This window comes from Rhinoraja longicauda, chromosome 32 (genome assembly GCF_053455715.1).
Source record: "Rhinoraja longicauda isolate Sanriku21f chromosome 32, sRhiLon1.1, whole genome shotgun sequence".
In the NCBI taxonomy this organism is placed as follows: Eukaryota; Metazoa; Chordata; class Chondrichthyes; order Rajiformes; family Arhynchobatidae; genus Rhinoraja; species Rhinoraja longicauda.
This window is the reverse complement of record NC_135984.1, coordinates 4,456,685-4,474,023: the sequence shown is the minus strand read 5'-3', so window position 1 is coordinate 4,474,023 and position 17,339 is coordinate 4,456,685. Positions and strand designations below refer to the sequence as shown.

The window sequence follows — 17,339 nt, the reverse complement described above, 5'->3', positions numbered from 1 at the left end:
GAGTTACTCCAGCTTTTTGTCTTCTGATGTTCATAAGTTCAAGGAGCAGAATTAGGCCATTTGGCCCGTCACGTGTACTCCGCCATTCAATCATGACTGATCTATCTTTCCCTCTCAACCCCATTCGCCCGCTTTCTCTCCAAAACCACTGACACCCCTACCAATCCAGAATCTATCTTTGCCGTAAAAATATCCACTGACTTGGCCTCCACAGCGTTCTGCGGCAAAGAATTCAGGGTTCATGGGGAGAAGACAGGGGAGGGGGAAACTAGAGATATGAATTGGTCCATTGTTGGCTGGGGACGAATTGATAACAAAGGGATACAAACGGGGAAAGTGGCAAGTGTACGAGGGCGGGGGAGGGAAGGAGAGGGAATACAAGGGTTACTTGAAGTTAGAGAATTCAATATCAATAACCTGCCCAGAAACCGACTTAACATTAATTCTAGGATAGGCACATTAAACCTACATACTCCGGGCCATGGGCTAGCACGCCGGTGCAATGCTGAAAGGATGCACTTTGCTGGAGGTCCTGTCTTTCGAGTGAAATATTAATCCTGGAATCTACCCACTCTCTCAAATCAGTGTAAAATATACGGGGTTTTACCATCAGTCTTCCCATCAACCATGTGGCTTTCGAACACTAAACTATTGACTTGTCTGCAGTTGCACCAAGGACTTCGGACTTTTATGCATCAGTATTGGGTTATTAATTTGTTTGGTTAGTATAAGTTATTTATGAGTATTGTGTTCACAGGCCTGCCGCGCCTCTGCAAGTAAGAATTTCATTGCTCCGTTGTCAATCCATATGACAATGAAACACACTTGCTTCTCGAGAGTTAACGTATTCTGAAGGAAAGTTGCCTGATCTCATGGGAATGGATATTTCCAACACATTCTTTTTCTATCAGATTTCCAGTATCTGCATTCTGACTTTCAACAATGGATGAATTATCTCTCACGCCCAACCTACATATATATCAATTTCATAATAACCTAGGCGGTGTCACCGTTGCAACTCATTGGAGTTTGCCGCGCATAATTTGGCTTTCACATCTCCTACAGCAGCATTATGTGGGAAGGTTGGAAAGCGCAGGCTACATCTACTGGGAGTTTAGACGAGAAAGAGGGAACCTATTTGAAACTTACAGAAGGATCTTAACAGAGTGAATGTCAAAATATGTTCTCCTATGGTAGAATGTGTGTGTCACAAATATGTGACCCCAGGTTTACTTTGGACTTTAGAGGTACAGCAAGAAAACAGGCCCTTCAGCCCACTAAGTCTGCACCGACCAGAGATCACCCTGTACACCAGCACTATCCTACATTCTAAGGAACATTTAAAAAAATTTACCGAAGCCAATTAACCTACAAACCTGTACGTCTTTGGAGTGTGGGAGGATACTAGAGCGCAGGGAGAACGTAACACTCCGTAGACAGCACCTGAAGTGAGGATCAAACCTGGGTCTCTGGCGCTGTAAGGCAGCAACTCTACCATTGCAAGTAGACACAAAATGCTGGAGTAGCTCAACGGGACAGGCAGCATCTCTGCAGAGAAGGAATGGGTGATGTTTCGGGTCGAGATCCTTCTTCAGACTCCAACTCTACCATTGCACTGCCCCTGGGTACACAAAGTGAATTCTTCCTCAAATGGTTGTGCATCTTCAGAAATCTCTTCCTGTACGGCAAAGTCTTAAGTCTTAAGACAGAACTAAAGGGGATGAACTGATTTATGCAGGAATAGTGGAATGCCTCGTTGTGGTTACATTCAAACAGCAATGATCTGTTTAAATGATGGATCAGGACTACTCCTAGTTAACAAATTCAGAAGGCACTTTGCCAGCAAGTGCGACTTTTAGTTTGGATGGTTCACTTAAGCAAATGATACTTGCTTTCTACTTGAACTTTTCAAATCATTATCCCATTTCAGATCTCATTATCCCAACTCATTATCCCATTTCAGATGATTATAGCTTCAAACCCTGATCCTCCAAACCTGAAGATTTAAAATTGAACCCTATTTGGTTGAGATGTTAAAATCACAGCTTCATCTGGTCAGTTGGGTGGACATAAAATATGAGACACATGAGTTTTCAGACAAGGGTTTTAATAAACAAGGTGAAATCCTTTCAGTTGATTGGTATGATAGGGCTACAATGATGACTTGGATCATACCATTTTATAAATTTTATATGTAATCATTTCAGGCACTAATGGCCATTACACAGACTAGCAGACAGGAGGCTCCATTTTCTGAAAGGCAGCAGTTAAAATGGTAACTCGTGTGATTGCAACGAACGGGTAAGAACCAACTATTTCAGTTAGTTCGATTTTATTTGTCAGGGCAGAATGCAAAGTTCTGCTCCCTCTGCATGATCAGTTCTCCATTATCAATCTTCAGGACTCATGTATATTTAAGATGAGCAATCTTGAAAGCCAAGGCATCAGGAAAGCCAAACAACACTACACCCGGCGCATCACAGCCCACTTCAGTAACAGCAGAGAACACAGAGCCTGGGGAAGGGTATTAGGACTATCACGGACTACAAACCCTTACCACAGACCTGTGACAGTGACACCTCTCTCCTGAACGACCTCAACGGCTTCTTCGCACGCTTTGAAGCACAGAGCAACACACCTGCGCAGAAAACAACTCCCCCCCCCCAACGACCAGGCTATTTGTCTGTCTCCAGGCAGTGTGAGGAGCACACTGTTAAGGATTAACACCCGAAAAGCTTCTGGACCTGACAACATTCCTGGTCGTGTGCTAAAAGACTGCGCAGCTGAGCTCACAGATGTCCTCACAGACATCTTTAACATCTCCCTGAGCCAGGCTGTTGTTCCCTCGTGCTTCAAAGAAACCACCATCATACCTGTGCCCAAGAAGTCTTCTCCATCCTGCTTCAATGACTACCGCCCTGTAGCGCTGACTTCAACCATCATGAAGTGCTTCGAGAGGCTGGTCATGAAGCAGATCAGATCCAACCTCCCCCCCTCCCTGGACCCGTTTCAGTTTGCATATCGAGCTAAGCGGTCCACTGAGGATGCCATCTCCTCTGCTCTACACCCAGCCCTCACCCACTTGGACACTAAAAACTCATATGTTAGGATGCTGTTCATAGACTTTAGCTCAGCATTCAACACCATCATCCCCCAGCAGCTGGTTTGTAAACTAACAAATCTGGGCCTCAGCCCCCTTCTCTGCAACTGGCTGCTGGACTTCCTCACTGCCAGACCCGTCTGTACGGGTCGGCAGCAACACATCGGACACCATCACGCTGAGTACGGGGGCCCCACAAGGATGTGTGTTAATCCCCCTGCTCTTCACCTTGCTGACCCACGACTGCACACCCACCCACAGCTCCAACCACTTCGTCAAGTTTGCGGACGACACAACCGTGGTGGGTCTCATCAGCAACAACGACGAGACCCACTACAGAAAGGAGGTGAACCAGCTGGCCGCGTGGTGCACAGACAACAATCTCTTCCTGAATGTGGAGAAAACAAAGGAGATTGTTGTCGACTTCAGGAGAACACACACCCAACACCCCCACCCACTGACCATCAATGGTGCTGCTGTGGAGCAGGTGAGCAGCACCAAATTCCTGGGGGTGAACATCACCGAGGATCTCTCCTGGAGCAACAACACCACGTCCATCGCCAAGAAAGCCCAGCAGCGCCTCTACTTCCTCCGCAAACTGAAGAGAGCGGGAGCCCCCACACCCATCATGTACACTTTTTACCGAGGCGCCATTGAGAGCATCCTCAGCAGCTGCATCACTGTGTGGTTCGGAAGCTGCACAGCCTCCAGCCGTAAGACCCTGCAGCGCATAGTGAACACTGCTGAGAGGATCACGGGCGCCTCACTCCCAACACTCCTGGTCCTTTACACCACCCGCCTCACCCGCAAAGCATTGAGCATTGTGGGTGACCCTCCCACCCTTCCAACAGCCTCTTCACCCTCCTGCCTTCAGGGAGAAGGTTTCGCAGCCTGAGGTCGAGCACCACCCGACTAAAGAACAGTTTTTTCCACCAGGCTGTCAGGATGCTGAACTCTCTCCCCTCCCTCCCTCCTCTCTCCCCTGCCCCCATTGGACCTGGACTTTAACACCCCACACACACGCACATCCAGCACCAGACATTTTTTTTTAACGCTGCTATTTTATATTGATTGTTGTTTGCTGTGCCTTTTTAATTTTAACTTAATTTAATGCACTTTATTCCTCGGGATTGTGGGAAACGGTATTTCGATTTTCTGTCTGTGTAAACTAACTGGAAATTGACAATAAAGTTGACTTTGACTTGACTTGTTGCAACTGTTCTATGCATTGTGATAGCACACAGGACAAGTGATTTATATAGCAGCAGCTCAAATTGATTTGTAGATAACCATCAGATTGAAATTTGTAGATCAGTAACTATTGCTATATGCTTCCTGTGAATTGCACTATTTTAGCTTGGGTTCGGTTACATGATAACCTTCAACTGTTGAAATGTTCAGCTAAACAACTTCAGAAATGTTTAAAACACAAAGCAAACCAACACTGCAAGTTTAAACCAAAGCCTTTATTGCTGTAACTTTCAATTGCATGTTACCTATTAAATCTATGCAAGGATATACTGTCCCCAGCATTTAACAATCTGCACATCAAGTGCTATCTGGCCTCCACAGAATGACTGGTGATGCAGGCAGATCAAACTGAGGCTTTCTGCTGCATCTGACATTTTGCATGTGGCATTGCTGATTGAACCAATTCTTTGTGGCTGGATGAAAACATCAGTATTTGCAGTTATAATATCTGTGAGTCAGCCATGTTGTTCAACTCTAAATCAGATGGCAACATGTCCTTAATCACTTTTGCCTTCAAGTCATCCAAACACCTGATGGTATCACCTGGTCCTTCAGCCACAAACTGATTTAACACATTTTTTTTGCAACTGAGAAGATTGGCTATTGTTTAGGTTGGAGGCAATTAGTAATACTGTCCCAGATCTTTGGGGTTAGGTAATTAAGGTAGGAGTTCTGAAGTTGTTGAAAAATATCTGGAAAATGAGTTAAGTCAAAAGATTTGTCAATAACACTTACCCACATTAGGTTTTCTTAATGGGCAAGAGATGGCACTGAAGCCCAAACTATTAACAAAGGTAATAAATAATAAACATTCGAGCTTCAGGTGTGCGGCACAAAGTTTCCAATGTTATACTTTTAAAGGAATGTGCAATCTTGGACAAAATACATCCGTACTCTGCCCATTTTCCCACCTTGCATTGAAAAACTAGTTCTAAAAAGCCAGCATCCCTTTTAATACAAACTATTTTACATTCATGTGCTGCTTGAAAGAGCAGATGCAGCAGATCACTAGTATTGCCAATTAAAAAGGGTTTTAGATGAACTCCAGGCAGGCCAGACAGTAAGGGCACAGAAGTAGGCAACTGTTTAATGCAGTAATGGAGAACTGTGTGGGCTGTCATGGGCATGTTAGACAGATGGGCCGGATTTACCTCAGTTCGAGGTGAACCCACACAAGGCCTTTGGTTCTCAGTTGGACCAAAGTCCTAATAAGATGATGGGTTACAAATTAGATGGCCTAAAGGGTCGATACCATCTTAGAAATAACTAGCCCAGGATAACAACTCATGCTAGAAGAACAAGGAGTCAGCAAAAAGAAATAATTCTGCCCAAATTGAGAGCATTATATAATCTCACTGGTAGATATCTTCTCAGCTTAGTTATGAACAGAAGGTACAATGTGCAGCCAGCTGCTAACAAATTCAGAAAAATCATTTTATTGAGAGAGGGAACAGTGCAGATAAACATAATGGGCGCTTGATGAGTCTGGTTGTATTCAGACATTCATGTGCAGAAACAGCACCAAACTTTAGTCAGAGACGATCAAATTGACACGAATCACAAGTGCTATCACTGGTCCCAATTTACTTTGACCCCCATTGTTCACGTTATACCGCATGACAGCACCGTCAGCTGGTGATCTCATATCTTTCTCAATATTTTTTTGAAATTATGCTTCCAAGAACACCATGGGGGAAACCCACTAATAATCTAACTTACAACAAAAACAGTGATAAAACAATGATGAAACACTGAACTTCAGAAAGTACAGTCCAAACCCACTACAGTGGTCCTCTCCTCTACTCTGGTGAGATGAGTTCTCAGGCCATCAGCTTGGGGGAAACTGGGCTGCAGCAAAACTAGAGAGACATCTCAACACTGTTGCTTGGACGATCAATTTCCCCAAAATTAAACTGGAGACCAGCCGCCAGCAACTCTCCTTCAACAGACTAGATGCAGTTTAAGAAAACCACATCCTTCCATAATGGAAAGATGATGGATAGGACATTACTGATTTTCCTTTGGAGTGGAGTCCAAAAACAACACCGAAGTAATTTCTGAACACAAAACGGAAACACACACACAGGTTCGTGACCAAAAGCAGCAGCTTAATAGAACAATGCACAAAATAAAACTATTCAGAGCCGGTAAAAGGCAGCATTCCAGCACCAAAATTAGGAGAAAAAGTCTCTCTGCTGCCTCATGTAATATATAATGGAGTTTCAGCAAATCTCGACTTTGACAGTCTGTCCTGAAATATCAGATGTTTGGCGATCAGCCCAGAGATTCTAGACATCAGACCCAAACAAGTGCCTTTAAAATTCCACTATTCAAATCATTTTTGTTTCACAAAACAAATTAGGAGTAATAAATAAGATAGATAATTCAGGAGCACGTGTTTTACCTGCAGAGCAACATTTGTACAGAAAATGTCGCCACAAGCTATTAACCGTAAGCAAGGTCAAAATCATGCTTCAATGCAACCAGATGAACATAGTTTCGCCTGTGAATCTTAACGCAGGTAACTCGGCACAGAATTCTACAACCTCTGCCGAACAGACTTACCTCCCAGTCAGACTGGTATTACAAAATAAATCAAGAACTGGCAACGTGAAGTGTCCTGGTGGACAAAAGACCTTGTGAACTGATTAACTTGCTGAACTATTTATTCTACATGTCCTGATTCTATATCTTTCATTCGTGAATATAAGGGGGTGGGGCTGGGGCCAGAGAGACAACTCTCAACACTCAGTCAATCAGCAAGGTGTGAATAAATAGTGAAGATGTGCCAGTCCTACACACGTTACCCATTGAAGTTGTAGCATGGCATCAATCAAACTCAAATTCCCCGGCACAATTGTGGATTAATTTTTTTTTTGAATCCGACAGTTGCCTAGTTGCATTTTAAAATAAAGTTGAAAAGGGCAGCACTGGACCCCTGACACTTTTAATTGGTTGGTCGGGGACACATTTGCAGTACCCGGGTCACTATAATGCAAGCCATCAGCAGGTTTTTTTTACAAAGAGTGTGGAAAAGACTCCATTTATTCTGTGCATACCATGGGTTAGATGATTATACCCCGCAATCCCCCACCTCCCAATCATTTATTAAAAAAATGTCACCAAGGAATAGAATAAATTCCAGGGCAATTCGATTTTGATTTAATGATGTAGCTTCACACCAAGTCCACAACCAAACCACACCCCCCAACTCCAATTTAAAGGAATATTATTGTATTCAATTCAGTGCAATAAGTTCACTTATAACCATTTAAAAAAAACAAGGCAGGAAAGAAAAGACTAAATGAACACAAAGATACACTTGGGTTTCCAACAACTTGGGTTATTTTGAAATTCCCTTGAACATTAACATCCATCCTGCAAACACTGCCTCTTACTAGTCACTACAGTAATTGTGGTTTGAACTGTACCTGGTGTTACAAGTAAAACTCTTCAACAAAGTCTGTCACTGGGAAATCCAGTTCTTTTTTTATAAAAGGAAAATGTACACCTCTGATCCAATCACATTTCATTGTCTGTTAAATTATGGCAAAGTGGTCCATTACATAAAAAGTAATGTAATATAGAGCTGGTGAAGGACCCAGGAGGGGTTACAACTCATCTGGAGGGTGTTTGTCTGCCTTGCTTTCTGGTTTCTTTTCAACTGTGCCTGGAAAAATGGAAGAAAGAGAATTATTAAATACACTACTGTGAAGTCACATCATCCTGGACACACTCTTATTTCACAATCTGCCACCAAGAAGGTGGTACAGGGGTCTGAAAGCTGTGACCTCCAGTTTGGAACAGCTTCTTCCCAACAACCATCAGGCTACTGAACACTACAAACACCAACTAAACTTCAAACTGGGGACTTTGGGCTTTTGTCTTATTTTGCATTGCCCTGTCTTATTTTTTATTAATTTATTGAACTTTATTTTGTTTATTTATAGGTTATCTATTTGGTATTGTATTTTCAATACCTGTTGTGCTGCTGCAAGCAAAATCTTCATTGTTCTGTTTCTGTACATATGACAATAAAATACTCTTGATTCTGTTTATTTTCCATTTTCTATTGAATATTGGAGAATACTGACTTTTGGGAATTTTTTATCTCTCATGTCCAGCTACATTATTTTGCTCAAATCTCTGAAACTGCCCAGCCCATACGAAGAGTCACAAAAGTTAACCGATCCTCACCTTCACTAGATTCTATCTCTACTGGGTCTGGTATTGTAGCCTCCTCACCCTCAGACGTGGCTTTTTGAGTTTGGCTTGCTGTAGGTGGAGCCCCTCCAGGTTTCACTCCTTTACTTTCTGTTGGGAAGAAATATTCCCATTAGTCACCATCATTGCAGCTGGTGCAAAAATAAATGCAAGTTAGAGAAAATCCTAAAATTTACAATGACATTTGATTTTTTGCTCTTCTCTTTGCAGGGTTATTTCTCACTCAGGTTCCTTATCAGTAGGGCAAAGAACAAAACAAAAAGATCCTTGCCATAATTCAGTGAAACTGATGATAAATCCCAACTATATTTCTCATTGTACCACTATCAATATAGTCTGAAGAAGGGTCTCGACCTGAAATGTCACCCATTCCTTCTCTCCTGAGATGCTGCCTGACCTGCTGAGTTACTCCAGCATTTTGTGAAATAACTATTACTATACACTCTGTTCTCAATTCTCTCCTCTGCTGATGGAGTTCATTGTAATATTTACTAAATTCATAATTTGTTCTCCCTGGATTACTGGAAACATGGGTTGAATCTTATTCATGGTCCTTCTCCACACAACCCAAGGTTTGATCCTTCAGTCCTGCCAGACTGAATAGTGCCCCCCCCCCCCAACACTCCTTTTCAGGGAGCTTACCTATGTCTTCCTCTGTCTCCTTCACAGGTGGTATATTCTTGTCGCTCTCAGTGGCTGTTGCATTCTTCTCCTCCTGCGTTGCATTTTGTGCTTCTTGTGTTGTAGTATTCTTTTCCTTCCGTGGCTTGGGTTTAGCAAACTTGGCTTTATTAAGCAAGTATTTGACTTCTCGATCCAAGAGAGCCAGCTTCGCTTCTATGTCCTTCGAGAGCAGGATAGGTGTTTCTGTAGACAGCAGATTATTCTGGTCCTTTACAGTTTTGTTCTTCCATGTCTGCACAAACAAATAACAAATCAAGTGTAACAATTAATGAACATGTGAGGGCATCTCATCTCATGTAGTTTGCCTTAGAATACGTCTGGTATATATTGTATATATCATGTATCATCCATATTATGTTGAAAGGCTGGAGCGATTGGGCTTGTATACACTGGAATTTAGAAGGATGAGGGGGGATCTTATTGAAACATATAAGATAATTAGGGGATTGGACACGTTAGAGGCAGGAAACATGTTCCCAATGTTGGGGGAGTCCAGAACAAGGGGCCACAGTTTGAGAATAAGGGGTAGGCCATTTAGAACGGAGATGAGGAAGAACTTTTTCAGTCAGAGGGTGGTGAAGGTGTGGAATTCTCTGCCTCAGAAGGCAGTGGAGGCCAGTTCGTTGGATGCTTTCAAGAGAGAGCTGGATAGAGCTCTTAAGGATAGCGGAGTGAGGGGGTATGGGGAGAAGGCAGGAACGGGGTACTGATTGAGAGTGATCAGCCATGATCGCATTGAATGGCGGTGCTGGCTCGAAGGGCTGAATGGCCTACTCCTGCACCTATTGTCTATTGTCTATTGTCTATTAACAACTTCTGACATTTCAAGGAGTATAGTTTTGGATATAGTTCATCCTCTGTCACATGTGTAGGAAAGAACTGCAGATGCCGGTTTCAATCGAAGTTAGACACAAAATGCTGGAGTAACTCAGCCTCGGCTCGGCTAACCTGGTATGTCCTCACTGGTTATCTACATGCATATTTTTGGTTAAGGTTACTGGACAGCACGAGGGTTGATTGGTCTAATAGCATCGGCACTTGTCCCAGCTTCCCAAGATCATCACACACCCTGTGAATCTAGTAGAACAAGATCCAGCAGATACCCATAGCAACTGTGAATTTTGGGACTGAGGGGGCATAAAGCTACAAATGTGCATTTATATCAGTAGGCATCCCTTCAATCATCGCTTGGGACAAATTAACTTTTCATTTTCATAACTGTCAAAATTAGCCGGGAAGAAAATAAATTCAAGATTTTGATAGAGAATCATTAATCTACAAACCATGCAGTTCCATCTGCATAAGTAGAACATTAAACTCCAAGGACTGAATAAACTAGGAAAACGTTTTTCAACTCGAACAGAATCCACTCAGTTTAGCGACTGTGTCTTAGTGAGAGTGAGACTTAATTATACTTACAGAGGTCTCTGTGATGACCTTTTCCAGAGTGTTTAATTCCACTTCCGTGAAAATCTGATCATCTTCTGGTAAGAGGCTTGCTCCTCTGAAGTCACAAACAGAGCAGATAGTTAACAAAGAGAAAGAGGTCGAAGGGAGGTCTGGCAGACCTTCATAAAATTATAAGAGGCATAGAGTCGGAATCTTTATCCCCAGGATGGAAATGTCAAATACCATCCAGTTTTATGTTCATTGATGATAATAGTAATAATTGAGGTCAGGTTTGGCGGATCACATGCTCATGAAACTATCCCCCAATAGCAATTAATTAAAATATCAATGAAATGAAAAGACCGCCCAGTGAAGAGTTCCCTGCCTTGCTTCAATACTCACTTGAGGAAGATGCTGGAGTGATTGAGCATGCTGTCTAATGCGGCCAGGCGATCTGGCCACTTCCTCCTCTCTTCTACTTTAAAAAATAGATCCTTGCACAGTCTGCGTAGCTCAGAAAGCTTCGTTTTCAGTTCCTAAATGCAGGAAACAACAATTCATTGGTTTTACAGTCCAATATCTCCATGTACAGAATAAGTACAACACCAAATTGATTGATACAGCATGGAATCAGGCTCTACTGCCCACTGTGTCTATTGATCACCTGCTCACATGAATTCTATGTTATCCCACTTTTGCATTCACTCCCAATACATTTGGGGCAATTTACCAAAGCCAATTAACCTACAAACACACAGTTTTGAGAAGCGAGAGGGAACCAGAGGACACGGAGGAAGCCACATGGTCACAGGGAGCATGTACAAACTCTACACAGGCAGCACCCAAGATCAGGATTTAACCCAAGCCTTTAGCGCTGTGAGGCAGCAGCTCTACCAACTGCACCAGCCCTCAACTTTCTTCCCATTGTTAAATAATGAACAGGACTACATCCAAGATCCAAAAAGGTAATAATGTCATTCTGCATAAAACATGGTACCAAAATAAAAATACTGAGCGTCAATATTAAATCAGGCTGTAGTTTGAACTAAGACACACTTGTTCGCTGTTCTAGGCGTATTAATGTATTGTGGATCAAAGCTGCCAGTTGCGAGGATGGTTAACTAACCAGTATCAGAATTTAAAAAGCAACTAAAGAAAATAGCATTAAACCTTTGTAGTGGCAGTATATCCATCCTCATCCAGCCAGTTGGAAGCCGCACTAAGTTTACCAGAAATCTGTTCACGTTCATCTTGAGTGGAAACCAGCTGATATTCTTCTTGGTATAGCTTGTCCTGCAAAATAACAATAAAGGTCAGCTATTGCAGGATTAAATTAGATCCAAACCACAAAAAAAAGTCATTTAATACTCCCCAGCTACAGAAGTTACCTGGTCTTTGCTGATGTGGTTAAATATTGGAACAGAGCTGGACTGGCACAGAAGCCCGAGGCTGTGTAACAATAACCAACCTGTTGCTCACGCCACTGGAACCTAAACTATCAAGCCGGCAAATTAAAATCTTAATGCAACAACAGCAGATTTAAGGCCCTGAAGAACATTCTCGTCAAGATTAATTATTTAATGGCTCACCAATTGCAGAAAGGGCACTACCATTCAATGTAAAAAGTCAAACAAAAAAGGTACTGTTAACACGTTGTTTACTTCTTCAAATCCATTCTATAAATTTGTTGGATAAATACTCTTGAACAGGATACGGTTCACAGTGCTGCACAACTGTGTTATCATAATCACAAAACTGATACTAATTATTGATTTTTTTAAAGCTACTTTGCCACACACCATCAGATCACTTATTTGCAGTCTAAGATTAAATGTTTAAACCAACACTCGCTCAATATCACTGACAATAATGCGCTGTGGCTAAGTTATAAACATAAACTAAGGTCCCTAAAAGGAACAAACAAGTGTCAGACATCAGTGACATAGAGATCTGAAACTTGCAGGTAATTTTAAAACATGACCCAAACCAAATATAATACTCACGAAGTAAGAGTTGGAAAACTACAACTTGTTAATATTGAAGCTCAATCGATTCTTGGGAAGCATTTTTAGACGGGTAAGCTATGGCAGCGCCCATGGGTTTTAAACAAAATCATGGCTCCTTTCAGTCATGGCTTGATGATAAACAAATAGATGCACAAACTCCAACCATGGAAATCACACATTGATTGAATCTGTTCTATAAATCTTGTATTGGCAGTTGTGTTACCACCGTCTCCGGTTTCAGACACAGCCCTAATCATGAGGTAGGTCAACATGTCCTGTATAACTGACCAGAGAACATTTCCTTCAAGAAAATCTGATTTTCTTGAATCAGACTGGACACTTTTTTTTAATTTTTTAAATTGGTCGGGATCATGAGTGTCCTGATACTGACCTGTGTTTCAAAGATGAAAGCCTCCAATGAGTTAGCTGCTTTTTCATGCTCGTGTTTCTGATGGTCCCGATCTGCAAGATCCTGAAGCCTAGAATAAAATAGAGGAGCTGTGAGGGACTGCAAAAAGTATAAGCAATCAGCGTTAAAGTGGGTGAAACTGAGTTCAACTATGTTTGCCACCCTTATGGTGTGGTATATCTATAACTGACTGGGCTGGCTTTAGTTGATTGACATACTGCAATGAGATCCAAGGCAACACCTTCCTTTAGAATCTTACTGTAGTCTGAATAATTAATGTTCGTGAAGTTAAAACAGATGGGAATATTACTGTATTGAGTTGTTTGCATATTTGTCCATTGTTTTTGTTATCTTATTGAGGCAAAATGACTTCAAAGCTCTTCAAGCACCAATTAGCCCTTACTTCTTCTGTGATTGACTCATCTCGTCTTGTGTAAGATCAGGCAAGTCCTTTACTTCCAAATAAACAGTCACATCCTCGCTAATCTTCAGCCTTTTAGGTCCCTTCGGCGTCTTCAACTCCTCAGTTTTATTCAGTTCTGGATCTTTCACTTCCTCTTTCCCAGCATCATCTTGTTGGTCATTCTGCACAAAAAACACAATACAATGTGTAATGAGCCACTGCCTAATCAGTAGCACAGACTTCACAGCAAAATCACAATCACTCAACAAATACAGCAAGCAGATAACAAAGCCCCAATCAACAGAAAAATCCTCTTTGCATTCCCAAATAAACAACTCAGCTTTGGGAACACACATGCATCAGATAGCTGCATTCCCACACTGGGTGGGGACAACTAAGTCGCACCCCGCTCCCTTTAGCCCATTCTGCCGCAGAATGTGAATCTAAGGATAGAACACAAAATTGGACAGAGACTAGGCTTATGCACAAGGATAATCCTTTGAGATTCAGCTTTGACTCACATACATTGAACAATCACTTGGAGAATCACCCCATTGCTATGAAGCAACACGACAACATGCCGATATCTAGAAACGGAAAACTGAAGCAATATCTGGCTCAGCTCAGAATACATCCTTACTGGAGTTTCAGATTTTTCAGATTTGTTCTCTCCTTTTTTAGTCTCTTCAGTTTGTTTCTCCTCAGTTTCCTCATTGTCTTGTCCCTCTGGGTGGTTGCTGTCCTTTCCAGAGAATGTTTCTTTACCTATCAGTGTCTCCGACTCGTCCTGCGTTTCTTTCTCACTTTTACTTGTGATTTCTTCTTCGTCCTGTGTACAAACAGAAACATTTCAGCAGGAGCAACAGCATTATATTTTTCTGCCCTCCACCAATGATCTTCAAGTGACTGTCAAGTACCCAGTAACTGAATGGACGAGTAGAGGCCGGCAGAGAAGCTGCCTCTCAGTTCCACTGACCAGAGTTCATTCCTGACCTCTGGCACTCTGTAGAGCTTTAGTGTTTACATGTTCTCCAGTGACCACAAGGATTTCTCCCAAATGCTCTAGTTTCATTTCCCATTCCAAAAGATGCAAGGGTCTTTGATTGCTCTGTAAAGTGGAATGAACTCAATGGGCTGAATTGACCTCCATGTTTTAAGGGAAATAAGAAATAAAGCCTCCATGAAAAATGTTATACCTCCACTGAATGGAAGGAATTACTGGCCCATGACTGATGGAGAAGGGGGTGGCAATGAATTCCCTCTCATTGTCAGAAACACCTGGAGACCCGGTGGAAGGAATAAACCATCTCAGACTGTCAACCCAATAATGCCCCACCCAAGGCAAGAGTTTGCACGTTGGTTCAGTACTCCGGTCTGCCTTAGAAGTACTAGTTATTAAAATGGAAGGTATACTTTGGACTCTGAAGAACGTCACTATGATTAATGTGCGATTTTTATGCAATAATTTAACTTGTCATATTTCCTCTGCCTGGCAAAGGCAAAGTGGTGCACACTTTACAGATGTTCTGTTCGAATGCTTTCATGTTGTGTCTTAAATTTGCACATCAGCTGGCTACCACTAAATTCGTCACCCACATTTTTCATCAGAGGTCATCAGTGATCAAGCGAGGCTTATTTTTTCTTTGTCACATCCTTTCCTAGTTTCAACACCATCTCAGACCAAGAATCAAACCAAGAATCTTCTCACCTTCATGAATGTTTTCACCCATCAGCTGCAAGAAGATGGAAACTTATGTAGGCGCACACTTACCTGTACAGATTCAGTCAGATTCTCCTTCCCATCTGCTTCAGTGCTCCCACCTCCAAACAAGCTAGAAATTGTGTTTCCAAGTTCTGCAGTTGAGATCAGATAATAAGAAGCTGCAAACAGCCACCAGAAACAAGATAATCTTCCAACAATAAACAAACTTTTTATTTGCGGCTGTGCTTTTTGAATCCTTACAATCCTCATGACTTTGCAGGTCAGCAGGTTACAGTGGGAGTCTTAAACAAATGGCAATGGACTAGAAATATTGGTCTATTCATCTGTGGAATACAGAATAAACCAAACCCATAATGGGGCTGGTTCATTACTCACACAATCGCCTGCAATAGTGGAATAGCTGTGTAATAATCCTTCTTTTAAAAAAAATACAACTGTGTGATTTGCTGGACCACTTCAGATGTATCAAAATTGGATGGGGAAAAGTGGATTTGCCGTACAAGAACAGTTATGGGTATTTAGGAAAAGAAGGGAGTGATGAAAACGTGGTCACTCCACCTCCTGTTTCCTTCTCTTCTTGTATCTTCTAGATTCAAGCTATACAACAGCTTTATGATGCAGATTCTATGGTGATAATCGCGCTTGCGAGTGCCTGAGGATACAGCAGTCACAGTGGGGAGCTGGAGTATGATACTCTCTCTGTTCACCACTCTCAACTAAGAAAAAATACATTTTCAAAAAAAGTCAGCTTCTTAAATAAGAAATGTCAGCCTCCAATCAGCAGTTTACCATCTGAAGTAGACTGGAATCTGCAAGAACATACAGCGTTCACAGGTCAGGGATGTCATTGATGCTCACTGAATACTCACTGGTCAAGGTCGACTCTTCCTCTGGTTCCCCATCCTGTACAGTCTCAAACACAGCTTCTACCTACACCGGAAAAGGATAGTAATTCAAATAAACTCAATCTAGCAAGCCAATGTTTTCATTTATTTTCTTTCAAATGGGGTAAAAGGAATATTATTCAGTTTATTAGTCACATGTTAACAGTTAGACATAAAGAGCCATAAACTGACACTGCTGTTAGCCCTGTGTAATTAATAGTCAGGTACAAAGTACTCATTTGAGCTTTAACCTTTAGTACATTTGGCGTTCACTTCTTCGGTTTTTCAATGGTCGTAGATACTTAATTAAATATATACAAGTTCATTCATATCATGGAAACTTATCCAAGATAACTTCTAAAGTGACAATTGTAAATTGACCGTGACTTTGTGCATGCTTACCCTATCCAGTGCCAGTATTCCACTTTCGTCCATGTTAAAATGGGCTTTAATGCCTTTAGACTCAGCATTGGGGTGCTTCTGGAAGCTCGCACCAACTCCACTCAATCGAACGGTAGTCAAGTTCAATGATCCAAATATACTGCATGTAAAAGACAGCAGGAGGTCATTATCTGAACTCAGTTTGTGCATTACCAGATATCCACATGTATAAAAGCAATGTCTTAGTGTGATAAAATGAGCAACTCAGAAGAGGCAAGTGGCACCAAGTACCAAGTGGCAAGAGTCATTCTTTAGACTAGGACTAAAATTCCAATTATTCATTGTAGATAGAAATGAAAGATTCAGCTAAAGAATGGAGCAGAGAATTGTCATACTGACTAACACAATAATTTCTGTCATAATCTGCCCAAACATTCACAAATGAAATACTACAACTCATTGATTGGTAACGTATTATTGAGCCAATTTTGGACCCAAAAGTTTATGGTTGAGTAGTGTTTTGATATTGAAAAACTGTAAATGACACCTAACTAAAAAGTGCCAAGTTCTAGTCATAGAGCGATAGTGTGGATACAGGCCCCTCAGCCCAACTTACCCACACTGACAAACATGTCCCAGCTACACTAGTCCCACCTGGATACACTTGGTCCATATCCCTCCAAACCTGTCCTATTCATGTATTCTTTGCTTTTCTTTGTATTCAAATGGATATACTTGTAGGAACCAATATTAACTTTGTAGGCGTCGAAATAGCAGTGTGGCTGATTATAAGGAAAGAAGATGAAGGCTACTGAATCAATACCACATAAGTCAAAGAGATAAAATTCAATGGAGTTCAATCTAGATAAAAGTGCTAGGTAATGC

General features: G+C 41.7%; 1 protein-coding gene across 2 annotated transcripts in view; it reads right to left on the bottom strand.

The window, feature by feature from the left end:
- Positions 1–4,553: 4,553 nt before the first annotated feature.
- Positions 4,554–17,339, bottom strand: part of hyou1 (hypoxia up-regulated 1) — a 32,323-nt gene continuing 19,537 nt past the window's right edge. For both annotated transcript variants that reach the window (XM_078426896.1, XM_078426897.1), the window contains exons 14-25: positions 16,476–16,614; positions 16,059–16,119; positions 15,238–15,320; positions 14,107–14,295; positions 13,467–13,648; positions 13,046–13,133; positions 11,819–11,941; positions 11,051–11,184; positions 10,679–10,763; positions 9,218–9,491; positions 8,549–8,665; positions 4,554–8,021 (exon numbers count right to left, since the gene is read on the bottom strand). In XM_078426896.1, coding sequence (XP_078283022.1) covers positions 7,963–8,021; positions 8,549–8,665; positions 9,218–9,491; positions 10,679–10,763; positions 11,051–11,184; positions 11,819–11,941; positions 13,046–13,133; positions 13,467–13,648; positions 14,107–14,295; positions 15,238–15,320; positions 16,059–16,119; positions 16,476–16,614 — 1,534 coding nt within the window. In that variant the 3' untranslated portion in view covers positions 4,554–7,962. The remainder of the gene's footprint in view (positions 8,022–8,548; positions 8,666–9,217; positions 9,492–10,678; positions 10,764–11,050; positions 11,185–11,818; positions 11,942–13,045; positions 13,134–13,466; positions 13,649–14,106; positions 14,296–15,237; positions 15,321–16,058; positions 16,120–16,475; positions 16,615–17,339) is intronic.